The 17,191-nt window shown below is 44.1% G+C and overlaps 2 protein-coding genes across 18 annotated transcripts in view; one reads left to right on the plus strand and one right to left on the minus strand.

Annotated features, from left to right (window-relative positions):
• The first annotated feature begins 1,192 nt into the window (after nucleotides 1-1,192).
• HNRNPH1 (heterogeneous nuclear ribonucleoprotein H1) lies at nucleotides 1,193-10,342 on the plus strand. Of its 13 annotated transcripts, none has more exons than XM_029216462.1 (14): nucleotides 1,193-1,292; nucleotides 1,778-1,906; nucleotides 3,217-3,372; nucleotides 3,582-3,725; nucleotides 5,203-5,341; nucleotides 6,294-6,472; nucleotides 6,549-6,620; nucleotides 6,697-6,809; nucleotides 6,955-7,090; nucleotides 7,481-7,540; nucleotides 7,632-7,721; nucleotides 8,388-8,480; nucleotides 8,942-8,991; nucleotides 9,590-10,342. In XM_029216462.1, the coding sequence occupies exons 2-13, from the start codon at nucleotides 1,810-1,812 to the stop codon at nucleotides 8,989-8,991; spliced, it is 1,329 nt and encodes a 442-aa protein (XP_029072295.1). In that variant the 5' UTR covers nucleotides 1,193-1,292; nucleotides 1,778-1,809; the 3' UTR covers nucleotides 9,590-10,342. The 13 variants fall into 13 exon arrangements, with proteins under 13 accessions (XP_029072295.1, XP_029072298.1, XP_029072289.1 ...); XM_029216460.1 differs by having other exon boundaries at nucleotides 1,256-1,292; nucleotides 6,676-6,809; nucleotides 9,590-10,197; XM_029216465.1 differs by lacking the exon at nucleotides 7,632-7,721 and having other exon boundaries at nucleotides 7,481-7,570.
• A 499-nt stretch (nucleotides 10,343-10,841) lies between these two features.
• RUFY1 (RUN and FYVE domain containing 1) overlaps nucleotides 10,842-17,191 on the minus strand; it is a 57,498-nt gene continuing 51,148 nt past the window's right edge. For 2 of the 5 annotated variants that reach the window (XM_029217632.1, XM_029217635.1), the window contains 3 exons: nucleotides 15,618-15,666; nucleotides 13,867-13,944; nucleotides 12,065-13,722 (listed from right to left, as the gene is read on the minus strand). In XM_029217632.1, coding sequence (XP_029073465.1) covers nucleotides 13,567-13,722; nucleotides 13,867-13,944; nucleotides 15,618-15,666 — 283 coding nt within the window. In that variant the 3' untranslated portion in view covers nucleotides 12,065-13,566. Of the gene's footprint in view, nucleotides 11,978-12,064; nucleotides 13,723-13,866; nucleotides 13,945-15,301; nucleotides 15,473-15,617; nucleotides 15,667-17,191 lie in introns of those variants that run through there. The other 3 variants (XM_029217636.1, XM_029217634.1, XM_029217633.1) reach the window with 3 other exon arrangements.

Genomic DNA, 17,191 nt, shown 5'->3' on the forward strand with positions numbered 1-17,191 from the left:
TGTGCTTGGAGTTATCACCCTTGCCAAGGCCTAAATGGCCTTTTAGGATCGGGCCTCGCCTACGTGTGGGACCTTATCTTGGATCATCTTCTCCCTGTTCCATTGATGTCCTCTCCAGTTTTCTCAAACCTGTTAAAACCCGATACGACTTCCAGACCATTGTAGGGACGAAAACGTGCTTTACTTGCATCTTCCCGTGGTGACACTCAGAGAGGCCTTCGCTGTGGTACCCCTGTGTTTATTGCATGTGTCCACCAGGCCGAGGTGGGGAGGACAGCCGGCATCAGACAAGGGGAGGACTGGAAGGCTACGGGAATGGTCCCAGTTTCCGCAGTGCTGCCGGAAATCACGAACATCACTAGTCTCGGGCCATATGCGCACATGGGGTGACCCTGGAATCTTGCCGAACTGAAGGCTTCCACCTGGAGAATGGACATAACAGTATCTACTTAACTTTGGGAGAATTAAAGGGGAAACTGCTCGGGAGAGCGAAGACCGGCGTGCACCGGCGGCTTACCCTACGCTCACGAGGCGCGACGGGACGCGCATCCGGCGACCCCCTCTCGTGCGAGCGCCCAGCCGGCCGACCCCGGGGCGAGGCAGCGGGGGTCGCAGGGTGGGAGTTCGTTAGGGCGAAAGCGGGGTACAGGACTGGGGTCCGGGCCCCAGGCCCAACGGCGGCAGGTAAGGGGCAGTGGCGGCACGAAAGACTTGGACATGCTCCCGGCGCCGCGGGGGTGGCTTCGGGTGCAGGAAGTATGCAGTCCCGCAGCCCCCAGTTTGTCACGGGATGGCTCTAGGGAGAAAAGGAGTATAGGCAGCGCGAGGGAGGGGAGCACTTGTACTTTCAGGTCTGCTAGGACTGCGGATAATAGGCTACGGACACCTCATCACAACCCAGAGCCCGGTACTGTTCCCGTAGGGAACTAATTGCCGCCACACCCCTCCCCCTTCTGGCGGGTAAGTCGAGCGAACGGTTTGAAGGAAGACGCATGCGCGTGAAACTCAAACCGCTAAGGCTCGAATAATCGCGGTAAGGCGCAGGCGCAAAAAAGCCCGGCGGGTTTAAGGAGGTGGGCGGGGCTGACCCCAATACGCATGCGTATAATAATTTACTGGCGGGAGGTGGGCCGGCTCATAATATTACGCATGCGCCCGAGCTCTGTGTGACGCAAGGGGGCGGTGCGGGAACCTAGCTGCGCGTGCGCAGAGCTTGTTCAAAGGGCCTTATTTAGGTTGCGCAGGCGCCCGTTAGCCATTTCGTCTCAGCCGCGCCGAAGCTGTGTGTGCAGGTGAGTGTTTGGTGTTCCGTATTTACCACCTAGCGGCCCCCGACGATACCAGTTTTCCGAGGATTTCTTGTCCCAAGGTCTCTGTAGAGGCTGTGGGGGCTTTAGCAAGGTGCGGGCTGCCGTTAGACACCAGGAATGGTTCGCCTAGTCGTGGCAGGGCCGCTGAGGCCTGCAGGCCGCGCCGACTCTATTGTGTGAGATGTCGGAGGAGGCGGAGCGGAAGCGGCCGCCGCCATTTCCTTGCCTCCACGCTGGCGCTAGGCCGGGTGCCCCCTCGGCTTGGGGCACTGGTACCTGGTGCGCAGAGCGGCCTCGGGGACCCGGCCGCTGGCCAACTGGGCGTTCGGTGTTGGAGTCGCCTGGGTCGGAACGTCCGCACGGGCTCGACCTTTATGGAGGCGCCGCGGGCCGGCAGGGCGTTTCGAGATCAGAGAGCTGTTTAATTTTAACATTTTTCAGGTCTGACCCTCATTCTCATCTTGCAGGCTGTTTCGACGCCAGGACCCCCTAAGAGACGATGATGTTGGGCACCGAAGGCGGCGAGGGATTCGTGGTGAAGGTCCGGGGCTTGCCTTGGTCTTGCTCGGCCGACGAAGTGCAGCGGTTTTTTTCTGGTGAGTCTGAAGCGGAGGCGGGAGTTCAGCCCGGGCTGCAGGGCGGGCGGGGAGGCGGCGGCGGCGGCGGCGGCGGCGGCGGGGTGGGGGGTGGGGGGTGGGGGGCAGAGCCCAGGGCGCCCCCTGGTGGGGCGCGGGCGGCAGCGGTTCCCGCTGTCCTGCTCGCGCCCGGCCGGCCGCTGTTACGCAATGGAAATTGCGAAAGCCCCACCCGCCCGGCCCTCTTGGGGGAATGCGGCCTCTCTGGCGGATTTTTTTTTTTTTTTCATTAAGTACTAGGCATTCTGTGGATGTCTTTTAGAAAGGATAAATGGGGATAGATGGGGTTTCCCTTTCAACCTTGAGAACTTTGCCCAGCAGCTGAACAAATATAACACCTTTCCAGTTTTGGCGTTTATTTGAAAAGGGGCATTCTGCTTTGGAAAGATAAAATGTCATTTTTTAATTTCAGACAATTTTCCTAATCAAGATTTTGTAACTGAAGAGCTCTTTCTCATAGTTCTTGATCTGGCTCACTTTACAGTTGAGGACACTGAAGCCCAGGAAAGTTTTCTTGCCTATGTAGTTTTTTCCCCAGTATGTAGGTTTCCTGAATAACGTCTGCCAAATGTCCTTGTTCTCATTATTAGTGTAAGATGAGATTGAAAGATATATTTGGGAGAAATTTACAGGCTTTGGAAGGATATTGTAGTACTGACTTACTATCTGAATTTAGTGTGTGTAACGGAAAGCGACCTGTAAAACAAGAACCAAGTACACTGGAAGCCACCTTGCAGTGGGCAAGACTGGGTTTGGCTTCAGCTGTGCAACTTGGAGCATTTTAGCTTGGTAACATTGATCCCCTTTCAGGTGAGTATTGGCCCTGCAATTCGGATACGAGCAAGAAATTGTAATGTTGCTGCTAGTTAAGGTAAAACTGTCAAATACCCTAAATCAAAACTCCAAACCACGTTTATTCAGAAAATGCCATAAAGTCACAAGGTCCAGACGTAAAAGTTTACTGAGGAGTTATAAAAAGGATGTTTAATGGACACTTGAATAGTGAGGACTTGGAGATAACTTCATTAAGAAAGTGCTTTGAGTATTGGATTTTCTTGATGGATTGGGAATATATTTAGGGAATAAGAAAGTTTGGTCATGAGAGGAAAACTGCTTAATTACTGAAAGAGACACCCTAGGAGTTAGTAATACCTTGCTCATTTTAGGCTTTGCAAATGCTCTGCTTTGTAGTGGGGGTGTGTATAGGCATTTCATCACCCAGAGGTGGTCTTTAGTTTTAAATTCTGTATTAACAGTTGTTTTCTTTCCAGACTGCAAAATTCAAAATGGGGCTCAAGGTATTCGTTTCATCTACACCAGAGAAGGCAGACCGAGTGGCGAGGCTTTTGTTGAACTTGAATCAGAAGATGAAGTCAAATTGGCCCTGAAAAAAGACAGAGAAACTATGGGACACAGATATGTTGAAGGTTTGATTTACATTGCCCTAGTAACAGTAAATAAAACATTAAACCAATAGAAATCTATCTTACCCCTTCTGAATTTTAGGTATTTGACCGCATGGAAATGGTCATCTAAGAGTTTATGGCAGCTCTACCTAGATTATCTAAAGACCCAGGAAGTCTGAACTTGGTTTTCTAACTTTCCAAAGTTGACTAATTCTAAGCACCTCTTTCAGTATTCAAGTCAAACAACGTTGAAATGGATTGGGTGTTGAAGCATACTGGTCCAAATAGTCCTGACACGGCCAATGATGGCTTTGTACGGCTTAGAGGACTCCCCTTTGGATGTAGCAAGGAAGAAATTGTTCAGTTCTTCTCAGGTATGTAGTCCTGTTTGTTGCTGAGCAGTGAGTTTTGGCTAGCCTCTGGCAACATGTGATTGAATAGACCTTAAGTTGAGTAGCTTAGATATTTAAACAGGTTGTGAGTATATGCAGATGAATTAATGTTTTCTTTTTCCTGGAGACCTTCAAATAATTTAAGCCCATCTTAAAGGTGGATTAATTAAGTACTTCCAAAATGCTAACTGCCTATATTTAGTATTGTAGTTCAGAGTAGATCTTTGAGGATTGTCCTCAACAACTTAACTACTTTCCTCACATTGCTGTACAGCTAAGTACTTCAAGTTAAAGGTAAGATCCCTTAACATTAGATTAGTATGTTAGGTTGTTGTAATTTATGGCAAGTGTCTGTATTGTAAGAGACACTGGGTCATGGGACCAGAAATTCTCTAATCTCATTCTGTTTATAAAAAAAAACTTACGGAAACAATTGGTTTAGCCAGGGAATGAAACTTACTGAAAGTCAATCTAATATAAGTGTGGGTTGAATGTAGTCTTTGTATCTGAAGTACAGAAAGTGTTTTGAAATTGTTTTGGGCCTAAAGTATTTGAATGTTTAGCAGAATGTTAGAGCATATATTTTAAATACTGTTGCTTAATATTCATGTTGTGATAAACTGGAATTAAGAACAAGAAATCCTTTCATGGTTTAGTGTAGTATGTGTTAAAATCTTGACTTAACTAGATACATATCAAGTCCTAATATTTTGCCAGAATTTTTGCAATCAAGTCTGTTTTTATTGTTTTTGTCTAAATTGGTGAGAATTGAATGCTATCTGTCAACGTTAAATATGAACATAATTTCATATCTTCTAGGAAAGTGCTTTAAGTCCTTTTTGTAAGCTTGGGAATGTTTCCACGGAAAGGATTTTTCATAGACGGAATTTCCAGAAGTGAATCTTACTACTATTAGAGCATAAGAGTGCATGATTGTGCTGTGTTAGATCAGTTGTTTGTTGAAAGCTTAGATTGTATGTTTGTCAATTATATGACTAAACAATGTTTCAATTTGTATATTAAATGTTTAAACATGTAATTTCTTAAAACTGAAGTTCCACTAACTTTAAAACATTGCAATATGAAATGAGGTAAAAGGTGTATCTTGAATTTAGTAAAACTGTTGTCTTTAATGCTTGAAAATTTGTTAAGTTCTTGTATAATTTTCAACATTAAGTTGCATAGATAAATAAGTATTCTTAATTGTTGAATTCTTAATGCATCCTGTGTTCAGCAAGTTTTTTCTTACATACCATGTCATGGGGTGTGTTAAGAATTAATAGTTTGTTATAATGGAACTTCATATTACTGCAATGAATTTTTAAAGAGTACTTGTTGAAAGCATACCGTTCACCTAAAGTTAAAATTCTGGTGTATTTAAAGCTATAAGAAGAATCATTTCTGGGCTTGTGATGTTAATATTGCCCCCCTACTGGGGTTATTTGTCCTTGGGTTGAAGGGTTGGAAATCGTGCCAAATGGGATAACATTGCCGGTGGACTTCCAGGGGAGGAGTACGGGGGAGGCCTTCGTGCAGTTTGCTTCACAGGAAATAGCTGAAAAGGCTCTAAAGAAACACAAGGAAAGAATAGGGCACAGGTGGGGATGGATGGTTGGTTGGATTTGTCACTTTTCTTATGGTAAACAATTAAATCCATATTCTCTCTGCTTAGAATCAAGGAAGAAAATCTGATTCCTAGTCCCAATTACTTGATGTTTTGCCACAATTTTCAAACTTCTCCTATGTCAAAGTCCCATAGTGCTTTCAGATTAAATTATAGGTTTTGAAATTGTCCCCAGTTAATTTGGTCTACTTCACAATTTTGTAGGATTCCTAATTAACCCCAGTCACTGGAGTTGAGAGACTATGGTTTTAAAAATGTTAATGCAAACCTGGCTTTAGCTGTAATAACTCCACCTAGTAAATTAATATTACCATAAGAAAATGTGATACTTTCTGATCTTGTTTTTAAAGTTGAAATGCAACAAACTTTCTTGCTGTATAAATGTTTTCTGCATATGTATTAATAAGCATAGCTTTCAAGAAATTGTCACAAAAGGTTTTATTCTCTTTGCTTGTGACTATTTTTCATTGAAGCATGCGCTTACCTATGCTGATTCCTACTAAAAGCATAGGCTGGGGTATTTATTGGCAGAAGGAAATGTGTAGTGTGGGCTAGACTGTTGGTGGAGGCTGGCTTTTTAGCTCACTTGCTATACATAATGCCAATGGATTTAAGACATGAAATGTTGAAAGTTGAGTGGAATTCTTTCCCTCCTAAGACATTTATTTACAGTACTCCTCTCTACCCCTAAGGTTGGGCTCTCTGCCTCAGAGGAGTGAATTTTTTTTCTATAAAGTTTACATTAAATCTTAAAATTGAGTGAATTTCTGGTCATTGCCTGTACAAATATAAGAAATCTGGCTTTAAATATTAGTCAGTTTCATGGCTATGACTACATTGTTTTCTGTGTAACTGAATACCTGTATGAAATGAACTAATGTTTTCTCTCCCTTCCCCACTCCCTTTCCTCTTGAACAATGCTTTAGGTATATCGAAATCTTTAAGAGCAGTCGAGCTGAAGTTAGAACTCACTATGATCCACCACGAAAACTTATGGCCATGCAGCGGCCAGGTCCCTATGACAGACCTGGGGCTGGCAGAGGGTATAACAGCATTGGAAGAGGAGCTGGCTTTGAAAGGATGAGGCGTGGTGCGTACGGTGGAGGTATGTGTGTTGCGCAGGTGTCACGAGGTCTGTTCTTTATGTGACTTATTTAGTGATTGTACTTCTTGCCTTTCAGGTTATGGAGGCTATGATGATTATAATGGCTATAATGATGGCTATGGATTTGGGTCAGATAGATTTGGAAGAGGTAAGGTAAGAATTGAATTTCTCATCTGAGGGATACTTAACTCTTGTTCATTTAGACCTCAATTATTGTTTTTCAGGAATGTCAGATCACAGATACGGGGATGGTGGCTCTACTTTCCAGAGCACAACAGGACACTGTGTACACATGCGGGGATTACCTTACAGAGCTACTGAGAATGACATTTATAATGTAAGTGTAGGATAAATTCATAAGTTGTGTATCTCAGTGTAACAGTAAAAACATGGTTCTTATTCTACTTAAGTGAAGCAGCATGTTAAAGTTTTGTTTCCTGTAACAATATTTGACTTGATTCTCTGAAATACCTTATATTTAGTTTTTTTCACCACTCAACCCTGTGAGAGTACATATTGAAATTGGTCCCGATGGCAGAGTAACTGGTGAAGCAGATGTCGAGTTTGCAACTCATGAAGATGCTGTGGCAGCTATGTCAAAAGACAAAGCAAATATGCGTAAGTGTGATTTAAGGATCTTCAGGTCTCTTATAGGTAGTTGTGTGACTGATTACGATAAAGGAATAGTAAGGATGAGAAAAATTTGTAATCCAATAATAGGGTTCTACGGGATGTTTAAGAAGTGTGTGGGTTTTTAAAGTTAGTGTGATTAAAAAATTTGTGATAACACTAAGGTATATGCTTAACTGACAAAGCAATTTAGGTGAATGTTTAAGACTGCTTTTTGAAACTTGCATAAAGTAAATCACCTGAGAGAAGCAGCTAGAATTTTTTTTTTTTTTTTTTACTAAAAGTACTTATAGTTCACAGATCTACTTAAAAGAACTAAAAGTGCTTATCTTTTTCTTTCACCAACAAACATTTTCAACTTTTTTTTTCTCATTTCAGAACACAGATATGTAGAACTCTTCTTGAATTCTACAGCAGGAGCAAGCGGTGGTGCTTACGGTAGCCAAATGCTAGGAGGCATGGGTTTGTGTAAATATCACTTTAGTGTCTTTTTTTAAGCTAACCTTGTATGCCTTTTCTCTCATTTCAGAACACAGATATGTAGAACTCTTCTTGAATTCTACAGCAGGAGCAAGCGGTGGTGCTTATGGTAGCCAAATGATGGGAGGCATGGGCTTGTGTAAATATCGTTAGTTTTTTTAAAAACCAAAACGTTTATATCTGTATAAGTCAATTATGTAAGTTAAGTTATATATAAGGAGTTAAGCATAATTTAGGCAAAGAAAAGTTTTGATTTGAATAGTATGTGTGCCTTAAATCGTTGTTACGTAAAACTGTTAGATAACAAATAAGTTTGAAGTACTTTTGGGGGAGGGGACTACAGAAAGAAACTAGTTGAATTGTTTATAAGTATGAAGTATAAATCTAAAAGTAATATTTAGCAAAAAACACAGGATCAAAATAAATTTTGGGGCATAATCAGGTGTTTAGTGATACCTGTGTATTGACCTACCCTTAATATATCGAATTATGGGGGGAAATCCCACTAAATCCAGTTAAGCATTTTCATAAGGTCTTGTCAAAATGCCTCTACTTACGGGAACGTGGATTCAGTCCTGCTGATGTGTATGCTGTTGGCCTTGTGGTTTATAAGTGTTTGACTAGCTCAAATGATGTATAGAAAGGTAGTCTGGTCATAGACAGTAGGCAGAAGGAGGGCACAGAGGGTTATATATAGTGATGTAAGATCAAGACTGGAAAATAATAGATTAGAATTACAAGCCCGGTACCACCAGGTACCACATTACATAAGGAACAAGGTTCTAATGTTCTCTTAACTTAACAGCAAACCAGTCCAGTTATGGCGGCCCAGCCAGCCAGCAGCTGAGTGGTGGTTATGGAGGCGGCTATGGTGGCCAGAGCAGCATGAGTGGATATGGTAAGTGTGTTTTTTTATATACTTGAGTAAGTTTCAGGCAGGTTTCTTTAGTTGGGAATATTCAGGCTCCTTTTTGGTGAAATTGGGTTATTAAATGTATGCTCTTGATCCTAATATAACTGTTGAAATAGCTTAACTTTCAGAATCAATCATTGGGAGGGGGAAGTATTCTATGAATTCAAAATAGTCATTATTGCAACTTTGAATAATGTTGAGCCAGAAAACATCTGCCTCCGTTTGTTAAAACATTAAATAAAATTGTTCACTTTTTCTGTCTTTTTTGTTAGCAATAAATCCATTTTAGATGGAGGGAGAATTTTAAATAATAGAATGGTGGTTGGGTTTAGGACCGTATTTACTAGTCAGTTAACCTAGGATTGGTTTTATTAATTATTTTTTCAATTGGTCTAAAGAATGGTGATTTTGGTATTATAGTCTTACCCTACAAAATCCTTTTGCAGACCAAGTTTTACAGGAAAACTCCAGTGATTTTCAATCAAACATTGCATAGGTAAATATTTTCTCGAAAAGTATAATTTAAATTCCCAATAGCAAATACTGATATGTTGTAGTAACACTTTCTATAGCAGTCAATGGCTCTGATTTAACTCCATGGAGGCTGCCATTTTGGGCACAGTGAGTTAGTTGCCTTTAGTCCAACTTCGTCGTCTCACTTCCTGCCCGCCATGAATAGGAAAAGCAAGAGATTGCCCCTGTGCTCCCTATTCATATATGCCATTCGATGGACCCATTGTGAATGTTTATGGTAAATTTTTTTTAAAATGCTTTGTTTAGCTTTAAAAACAACATGAAGTAATTTTGCAATTTTTGAAAAACACTAGTTTTCCTTTAAACTTAATTTTCCACGTTGATCCTGAAGCATCCAATTAAATGGTAGCACAAGAGTCTGGCAAGTTGGTACTGCAGAGAAAAGGGGTTAATTGAGATTTGTTTGGAGTCGGGAGTCCCTTTTCCCAAACATGCTTCTCGCCACTTGGACAGCAGCCATTTGTACTCGTATACTTTTTAAACTTTTTCTTGGAATGCTATATTTTAGTTGACTGATAATCTGATACTTATCCTGACTTGTCAAATTGATCTCTTTGCAGGCAGCCAAGGAACAGTGAACAGCAGCTACTACAGTAGTGGAAGCCGAGCATCTATGGGAGTGAACGGAATGGGAGGGATGTCTAGCATGTCCAGTATGAGTGGTGGATGGGGAATGTAATTGATCCTGATCACTGACTCTTGGTCAACATTTTTTAAAAGAAAAACAAAACTTAAGTTTTAACAGTTTTGCAATACAAACTTGTGGTTTATGCTTACTCTAAGTGGAAATCAGGATTGTTTTAAAGACTTAAGGTTCAGTATTTTTGAACACAAACATTCATTTAGGATGTAACTAGGTTGAGTAATCTGTTACTGTTAAATAATTTTCAGCTTTTCTCAAGTTAGTTATATTGTAGGATGTACTTAAGCAGTAGGTGTATTTAGGTTAAAGCAGTTGAATTATGTTAAATGTTGCTTACACCACATTACATTGAACACTGTTTGGATGCATTGTTGAAAGACATGCTTTTTTGTGAAAATATAGGAGCTGTGTCTACAATTAAAAGTGAAACATTTGGCATGTTTGTTAATTCTAGTTTCATTTAATAACCTCTATGGCACGTAAGTTTAAGCTTTTTTTTAAGTTAATGGGGAAAATTTGAGACGCAATACCAATACTTTAGGATTTTGGTCTTGGTGTTTGTTTGAAATTCTGAGGCCTTGATTTAAATCTTTTCATTGTATTGTGATTTTCCTTTTAGGTGTATTGCGCTAAGTGAAACTTGTTGAATAAATCTTCCTTTTAAAAACTGCACTTTGTCTTGTCTGTGCTTCAGTGTCATGTGGACTGTTTCTTGGTGATCTATTCCTGCCTGGGGCGTAGGTGAACAGTGGCCCACGTCTCTGGCTGTGGCAGACAGGCTCTGCAGTTGTGGCCGTTTTGTAGATGTCTTCAGACCTCTCTTCCCTCCAGTGCAACTGAAGGTAAAAGTAGCTCTGGGGCCCTGTGGAAGGGCTTGTATGTCTGGCCTGGCTGCACAGGATCTGATCTGAATTTTTGCCTTTGACTTGCTAAGCACTTGCACAAAGCCAAGGGGGAGGCAGAAGTCTCCTCACTGCATGCTATGCATGTCCATGGAAGCCTTTTGAGCATGGCTGAGGAAGTGCCAGAGGCAAGGGGTGGCTGACTAGAGCTGCCCCTTCCTAGTCTGATGGCATCTTTTGAATTTTGTTTATATGGGGTATCTTCTAGAAGGAGCTAGCTCTTAGAGAACTTTCACATTGAGGTTTCAACCTTTATTTTTACCTCATTCCTCAAGATCAAAACTACTTAAGAGCGACATTATTCCATTTATTTACAAAGCTTCTGAAGTAGAATACCAAGTTGTACTTTAGGAGAACAAATGATTCGTTTAAATCAGTAATTGAAACCATTATCGTATATAAGAACTCAATGACATTTGCTTAGTAAAGTAGTAAGCAGTTCTTATAAGTGTAGTTCTAGGATTCCCTTCAGATACTTAACACTAGTTTGGGAATTGCCACTCATTCATCCCTCTAATAGAAAAATTTCACTGTATTGAGGTTAGAATTAAGAATCGGAGCTGTGAATATAGGCTTGTGCTGTTTGAAGCCACGTGTACATTTTTACTTGCTGTGACTGCTGAAGGTTTCCTCTTGGGTGAGGTGAGTGTACTCTGAAAAATTGTGTGGAATGATAGTCGTTATTTACAGACTGTAGATGGCAGCATTGCGTGAGGGTATGCGTGAAGGGCCCTGCAGTCTGCCTGCCCTGCCCACATGCGCTCTGAAGGCTGGGTGCATACCTTCAGTTGGGTTGGGGATACAGGAGTGTTGTACTTGGTAATTTTCTGGGGAGGCACTGTTGAGCATTGCTGTTCAGCTGCTGCCCCTGAGATCTTTACTGAGTTACTCCATGTCTCAGGAATTAGACACAAGGAGGGTTCCTTACCCTGGTCCTCTAGTTTTTCACAAGGAACATCTTTGTTGAAAAACATGCCTTATTGGAGGAAGAAAAGGGACTAGAATTAGAAACTTGAACTCTAGAAACATTGTGGTTCTTTGGAACCTTGTAAAAATCTGTAGTTTGGAATGAATGCAGCTTTGGAGCTGGGCACACAGTTTTAGAGGCTGGCCATACAGATTCGTGTTTTTCTGTAAGATGTTAGGAAAAACAGCGAACTTTTTGCCCAACCCAAATATATAAGGGAACGACTTTTGGGCTTTGGTGACAGGTACTTTCTCTGTGCTTGTTGGACTTATCAGCCCAACTTGTCCTTGGCTCAACTGGGCAGAGCAGCCTGCACCCCAGAACACAGCAGGCTCAGGTCTTCACCTCGAAGGCAGTCGCCCTCACCAAGGGCCTCGTCCTGAAATGGGGGTTGCTTTGGGCATCCTGTGAAGCTGACACAGCTCTCCTTCATTTTCTGCACCAGAATGAAAAATAAATGATTTTATTGCAGGGCTAATGATGGGTATTCATGAGTGTGAAACAGCAAATTTCTTGACTCTGTGAAAAATAAATGATTTTATTGCAGGGCTAATAATGATGGATATTAATTCACAAGAGTGTGAAATAGCAAATTTCTTGACTATGAAAAATAAATGATTTTATTGCAGGGCTAATGATGGATATTCACAAGGGTGTGAAATAGCAGATTTCTTGACTCTGAAGCAGGGAAGGCATGCTGGGGCAGCGGGGAGGGAAAGGAATGGATTCACTAGTGGGTCTGCTGCAAAATAGGTTAAATTCTTTGGAAACTGAAAAATGACAATAGCAAAATCATGAAGGTTATATCTGAACCAAAGCCAGTGGTGTCAAGGGAGAATTTCAATCCAGAGGAGCTGAATCCATACAATTTGGAAAGGAGAGGCGCGCAGTTTCTGGTTCCTGCATGTTGTGTTCCAGAGTGACAGCAGCCCAGGCGAGGATCTTGTTCTCTTGGGAAACTAACCTCCCAAGTCCCTGGCCACCTTGAGACCCAAAGAGTTTGGCACTGCTCTGAGGCTGCCCATGCCCATGAAGACAGGCTGGCAACTGGTCCAGAAAGCAGGCCCTGCTGATGCCCCCACCTTAGGAGCCGGTGGAGGAGGAGCAGCGCTGAAGGAGCAGCGTGTGGCAGCTGTCGCACACACGTACTGGCTTGGGGTAGGAGGGCAGGGCCAGCTCATTACTGGAGCACGTGTTGCAGAAGATGTGGCCACAGTTTCGGCAGTGGTGCTAGAGGATGGAAAAGAACTCACGCTCAGAACACGCTGAGCTGCCTGGGTCTGCACACCCGCTCTAGTTTGACCTTTAAAAGTTTAATGCTTTAAAATCCCTCCCTCATGTATCAGTGAGGCATGTACCAATTTGGAATGGGTTCTTGTAGACCTTGTTTCTACATTTATGTTCCTGTAAAATCCATGGAATTTTGGAGGGGTGAGTTAAAGTTTTTTTTCTTTGTGTTTTGTTGGACTTGACAGCTCTTACTGAGTTGGTAGTCCGTGCTACTTAGAGAGCCTGGGTTCATTCTCTGCAATCGCTACATTCCATGGTGGTGACCCAAGGTTTCTTTAGCCAGCCCCTCATGAGAAGGGCATCTTGCTTTTGTAAACAGGGCTGTTGTTTGAACCTTGGGCACATGGCAGACGCCAAGACAAGGACCTGTGTGTCCCTCTATACATCACTTGTGCCAACTGCCCCCCACTCCCCCAGTCAGGCTAGACAATGGACCTTGAACTGGGCCATTCAGTGTGGGGAGCCTTAGTAAAGGCTCTATTTTGTGTGAGATCTATATCCTGCCCCTGTCCTGCCCAACTGGTCAATAAAGGCCCTGTCAACCCTGGACCAAAGGCTGGGCCCAAGACCTCCTCTTCCGGAACCTGAAGGCAGGCTACACAGGCATTCACTGGGGGCAAGTGCCCTGGCCAGATTGCCAGTTACCTTTTGGTGCCACTTGGATGCCTGTCCTGAGACTTAAATTGCCCATGGGTTCCCCATAGATTCTGTTTTTGCCTAACTTAGATTTTGGTCCTATTGCTTCCAAAGAATTTTCAGTTGATATACACACTTAGACCATTTCTGCAAACAAGCAGCCCCAACTCCCAAATCACTGAGAGGACTGTGATGGAGACAAGCCCTGTAACTTACCGGCTGGGGTCCCTGAAAGGGGGCAGGCCGGAAGGTTGTCTGCATGGGCCAGCAGACCAGTGAGCATGAATACAATGCAGTGGGCCTAGTCCCACAGGCCTTTTCCAGAACCAGAGGAAGGAGAGCCCAGGCAGGGCACGAACTCAGCCCCTGGGCGAGCAAGTGCAGGGCTACCCCACATACCTTTCTCCGGGAAATGGAAAACTCCTTTTCACACTGCTTACAGTGCGTGGCTTCATCGTCTTTCAGCCAAGTATGGCCCTGAGGAGGAAAGAACACCACAGAATCCCACTTTATCCTGGTTCCTGATGAACCTTTAGCTGTGTTCATCCTTCAACCCAGCATCTGCTGTCCCTTCCTAATAGCACCTGGTCTGCTTTTGCGGGACTGCCTCTTCTCCACTAGAAGTGGCCTCACAGGACTGTCCCCCACCCTGACCACAGCTGGAGCTCATGTGCTGCAGCCTGCCCGCCCTCTGGCTTCCTGGTCTCCACAGGTTGCCCCCAGTCCTCAAGCCAGATTCTCCAGCCTTCCCTTAACCTGAGACTCACCCACCCCCTTACAATAAATGCCCTGTGGCTGAGGTAACCAGAATCAGGATCTGGTTAACTCCAACCCTGGCTGAGACATTATCCAAAGTGCCTCCTGAACTGGCAGGAGGAAGAAGGGCCAACCCTGTCAGCCAGACTAGAAAATCTGTGACAACAGTCCCCACCGTGAGACAGAAGGCAACATGCTGTGGAGACAGTAAGCCCTTCTCCATACACACTGACCCCCAGTCCTCAGGGCATCGTGGGAGGCAGATGTCTCCATTCTGCCCAGGAGCCAACTGAGGCTTAGATGCTTTTGGAGGTCTTTCTAAGGGAAAACTAGGATATGCGATTTATTCAGCCTCAGGGACTGAGGTGGTCAGGGGTCAAGGGCCCTGTGTACTTTCACGGCTCCTTGGCTTTTGTTGGCCACCACTTTCCTGATGACACAGATCTTATGATTGGGAGCTGCAGCACCGCACCCAGGGCTTTCAACCTTGGGTTCACTAGTTCCACGCAGCTCTAGAGTCCCATTTTATGATTTTTATCCTTCCTCTGGCACTGTCAGCTGACGTTTTGTGCACACTTCTGTGCAGTGCAGGGGATACAAAGATAAACAGCTCACAGCAATGACATCCAAGGAGCTTTCGGTCTACAAGGGAGGATACAGTAAACTGATGTGAACTGCAAGTCCAGGCTGCTGTTAGTTGCTGTGACAATTTGCTTCTGACCTGAGGTGCCCTGGTAGAGGCATTAGGATCTCTGCTCTAGCATACGCTGGAGGGTGCCTTGTGAAGAGGGTGTTTGTGCACTGCTGCCACAGCAGAGCTGAAGCTGAAGGCTAGGAGCTCCTGCACCCTCCTCTCCACTCTCTCAGCCCCAGCTTGGTACTGCATGGGGTCACCTGGACCACATGTTCCTGCTCTCCTTTAGCTGTGTGTGCCACTCTGCCCTCCCCAAAATGGTCCAGAAACTTGGCCCAGCTCAGGGCTTAAGTGGTTCCCAGAAATGGCACAGGGCACTTTAGTGGGCCTCTGGCCCCTCACTTGGAGGGAAAGGTCTTACTCTCACTATTAAAAAAAAAATACCTGGATCTTTTCATTTCCTTCATTAGGGTACCTATGATCTAGGCCTAATGTCAAACTACAGCTGACAGCAGAGAAACCAGAACCAGAGGACCTCGGTTCCAGCTTGGGCCCTGCCACTTGCAGCATCGTCATCTCAGCCAAGTTACATGGCTCTGAGCAGCATTTTCTTATCTGTAAATAAGTGACAAGAACCACCAATCAACCACACATTCTCACCTGATTTTTGTGAGAAAACCTAAGAGCATGCTAGGATATTAGCACAAGCTAATAGCTACGAGTAGTGATTCTTATGTTAATAACATTAATAATCCAGTACCTTCAGTGCCTTATTTACTTCTTTGATGTCTTCCATCTTCAGCTTTGACCTTAAAAAAAAAAGAGAGCGAGAAAGAGAGAGATTCATAGCCTCACTAGAGGGGCTTTCAAACTCGAAGTAAACCCACAAAAACTTTTTGACTTTGTGAAGTCAACAAGACTTGTAAGAGAGGAGTGTGATAACACGAGTTCTTGTAAAATTATTTCTTTCCACCTTTTTATAATCCCAGAGTCATCTCACTATTGGCTCATGTCTGGCGCAGTCTGAGGCTGAGCCTGTGGACTGAATCTGGCCTAAGAACAAACTGTTGAATTGGCAAGGATTTAAAAAGACTTTGAAATAGCTGCAAGCATTTAAAAATTGAGAATTATCTCATAAAAGCCCATGTTTCTGGCTTCTCTGGGCAACTATTCCTGAGTGTGACATGTGCTTTAAGTCGGGGCGGGGGAGGGGGGCGCTCCCATATCAGGCGTGGGCTCCCCCATGGCAGGAACCTGAATCTCTAGGCCTCTTACCAGCCCCTTTCCTGCTGCCTGCCTGCTCTGTCTAGAAAGGCCAGGCTCAGGGGGCATGACTGTTTGTTCTTGTTCCATTCTTTTTTAAAATATTTATTTGGTTGCACCGGGTCTTAGTTGCGGCATGTGGGCTCCTTAGTTGCAGCTCGTGGGGTCCTTAGTTGTGGCATGCGAACTCTTAGTTGTGGCATGCATACTGGATCTAGTTCCCTGACCAGGGATCGAACCCAGGCTCCCGGCATTGGGAATCCTAACAACTGCGCCACCAGGGAAGTCCCCTTGTTCCATTCTTGTTAGTGCAAGAATAATTCCTTAGTTCTCCACATAAAAGACAGGACTGAACATTGTCTAAACTGGAAGAATTAAACCAGATAAAACGAAACATATGTATTTGTCAAAGCCTTTTTTTAAAAGCTGAGATTAGCCTAAACTGTCACTGGATTAGCCTAATCTAAGTGCCGGAGAGGCAGGCCTCTGAGACACAGGCTAGACTTCTAGGGAAGGATTAGGAAACCAAACATCAAGGCCTTTAAAAGAAAAACCCCTGTGGCCTTCAGGAGTGCTTGGAGGTGCTCCTTCTGTCCCCTGACTGGCTGCAGAAATAGGCCAGTTGGCTGACAGGGCCAGAGGCTGTCTGGGATGGACAAGGTCAAGATGGCAGCCTCAACACATAAGAACTTTCCTGGGAAATACAATTTGAAAAGAATCCAGATGTTCCCAAGATAAACTGGGCAGCTGTGCCTGGAGTTGGTGGAGGCATCTGAGAACAGGCTTCTCTGTCATCTGGTGTTGGCTTGCAAAAAGAAGGGAGGAGGGGAGAAAGCACTAGCCTTGCCGTGGTATGTATCCCTGACATGGCAACACCTACACAACCCGGCTGTGAAGGACATTCTGAAGCTGGGTCAGGCAGCAGTGCTGGGAGGCTGCCAAGTGCAGGGGTGCGTTTTCAAGACCAGAGCCTGTCCGCTTTAGTGAGGCCTGTGGCCTACTAGGAGTGTGTCTCTAACTCTGTTTGCTGTCTGTCCAACATGAAGAGGACAGGCAGGAGAAAAAGTGGGG

Source organism: Monodon monoceros, unplaced genomic scaffold, assembly GCF_005190385.1.
Source record: "Monodon monoceros isolate NGI ecotype Baffin Bay Population unplaced genomic scaffold, NGI_Narwhal_1 Super_Scaffold_12, whole genome shotgun sequence".
NCBI classification, from domain to species: Eukaryota; Metazoa; Chordata; class Mammalia; order Artiodactyla; family Monodontidae; genus Monodon; species Monodon monoceros.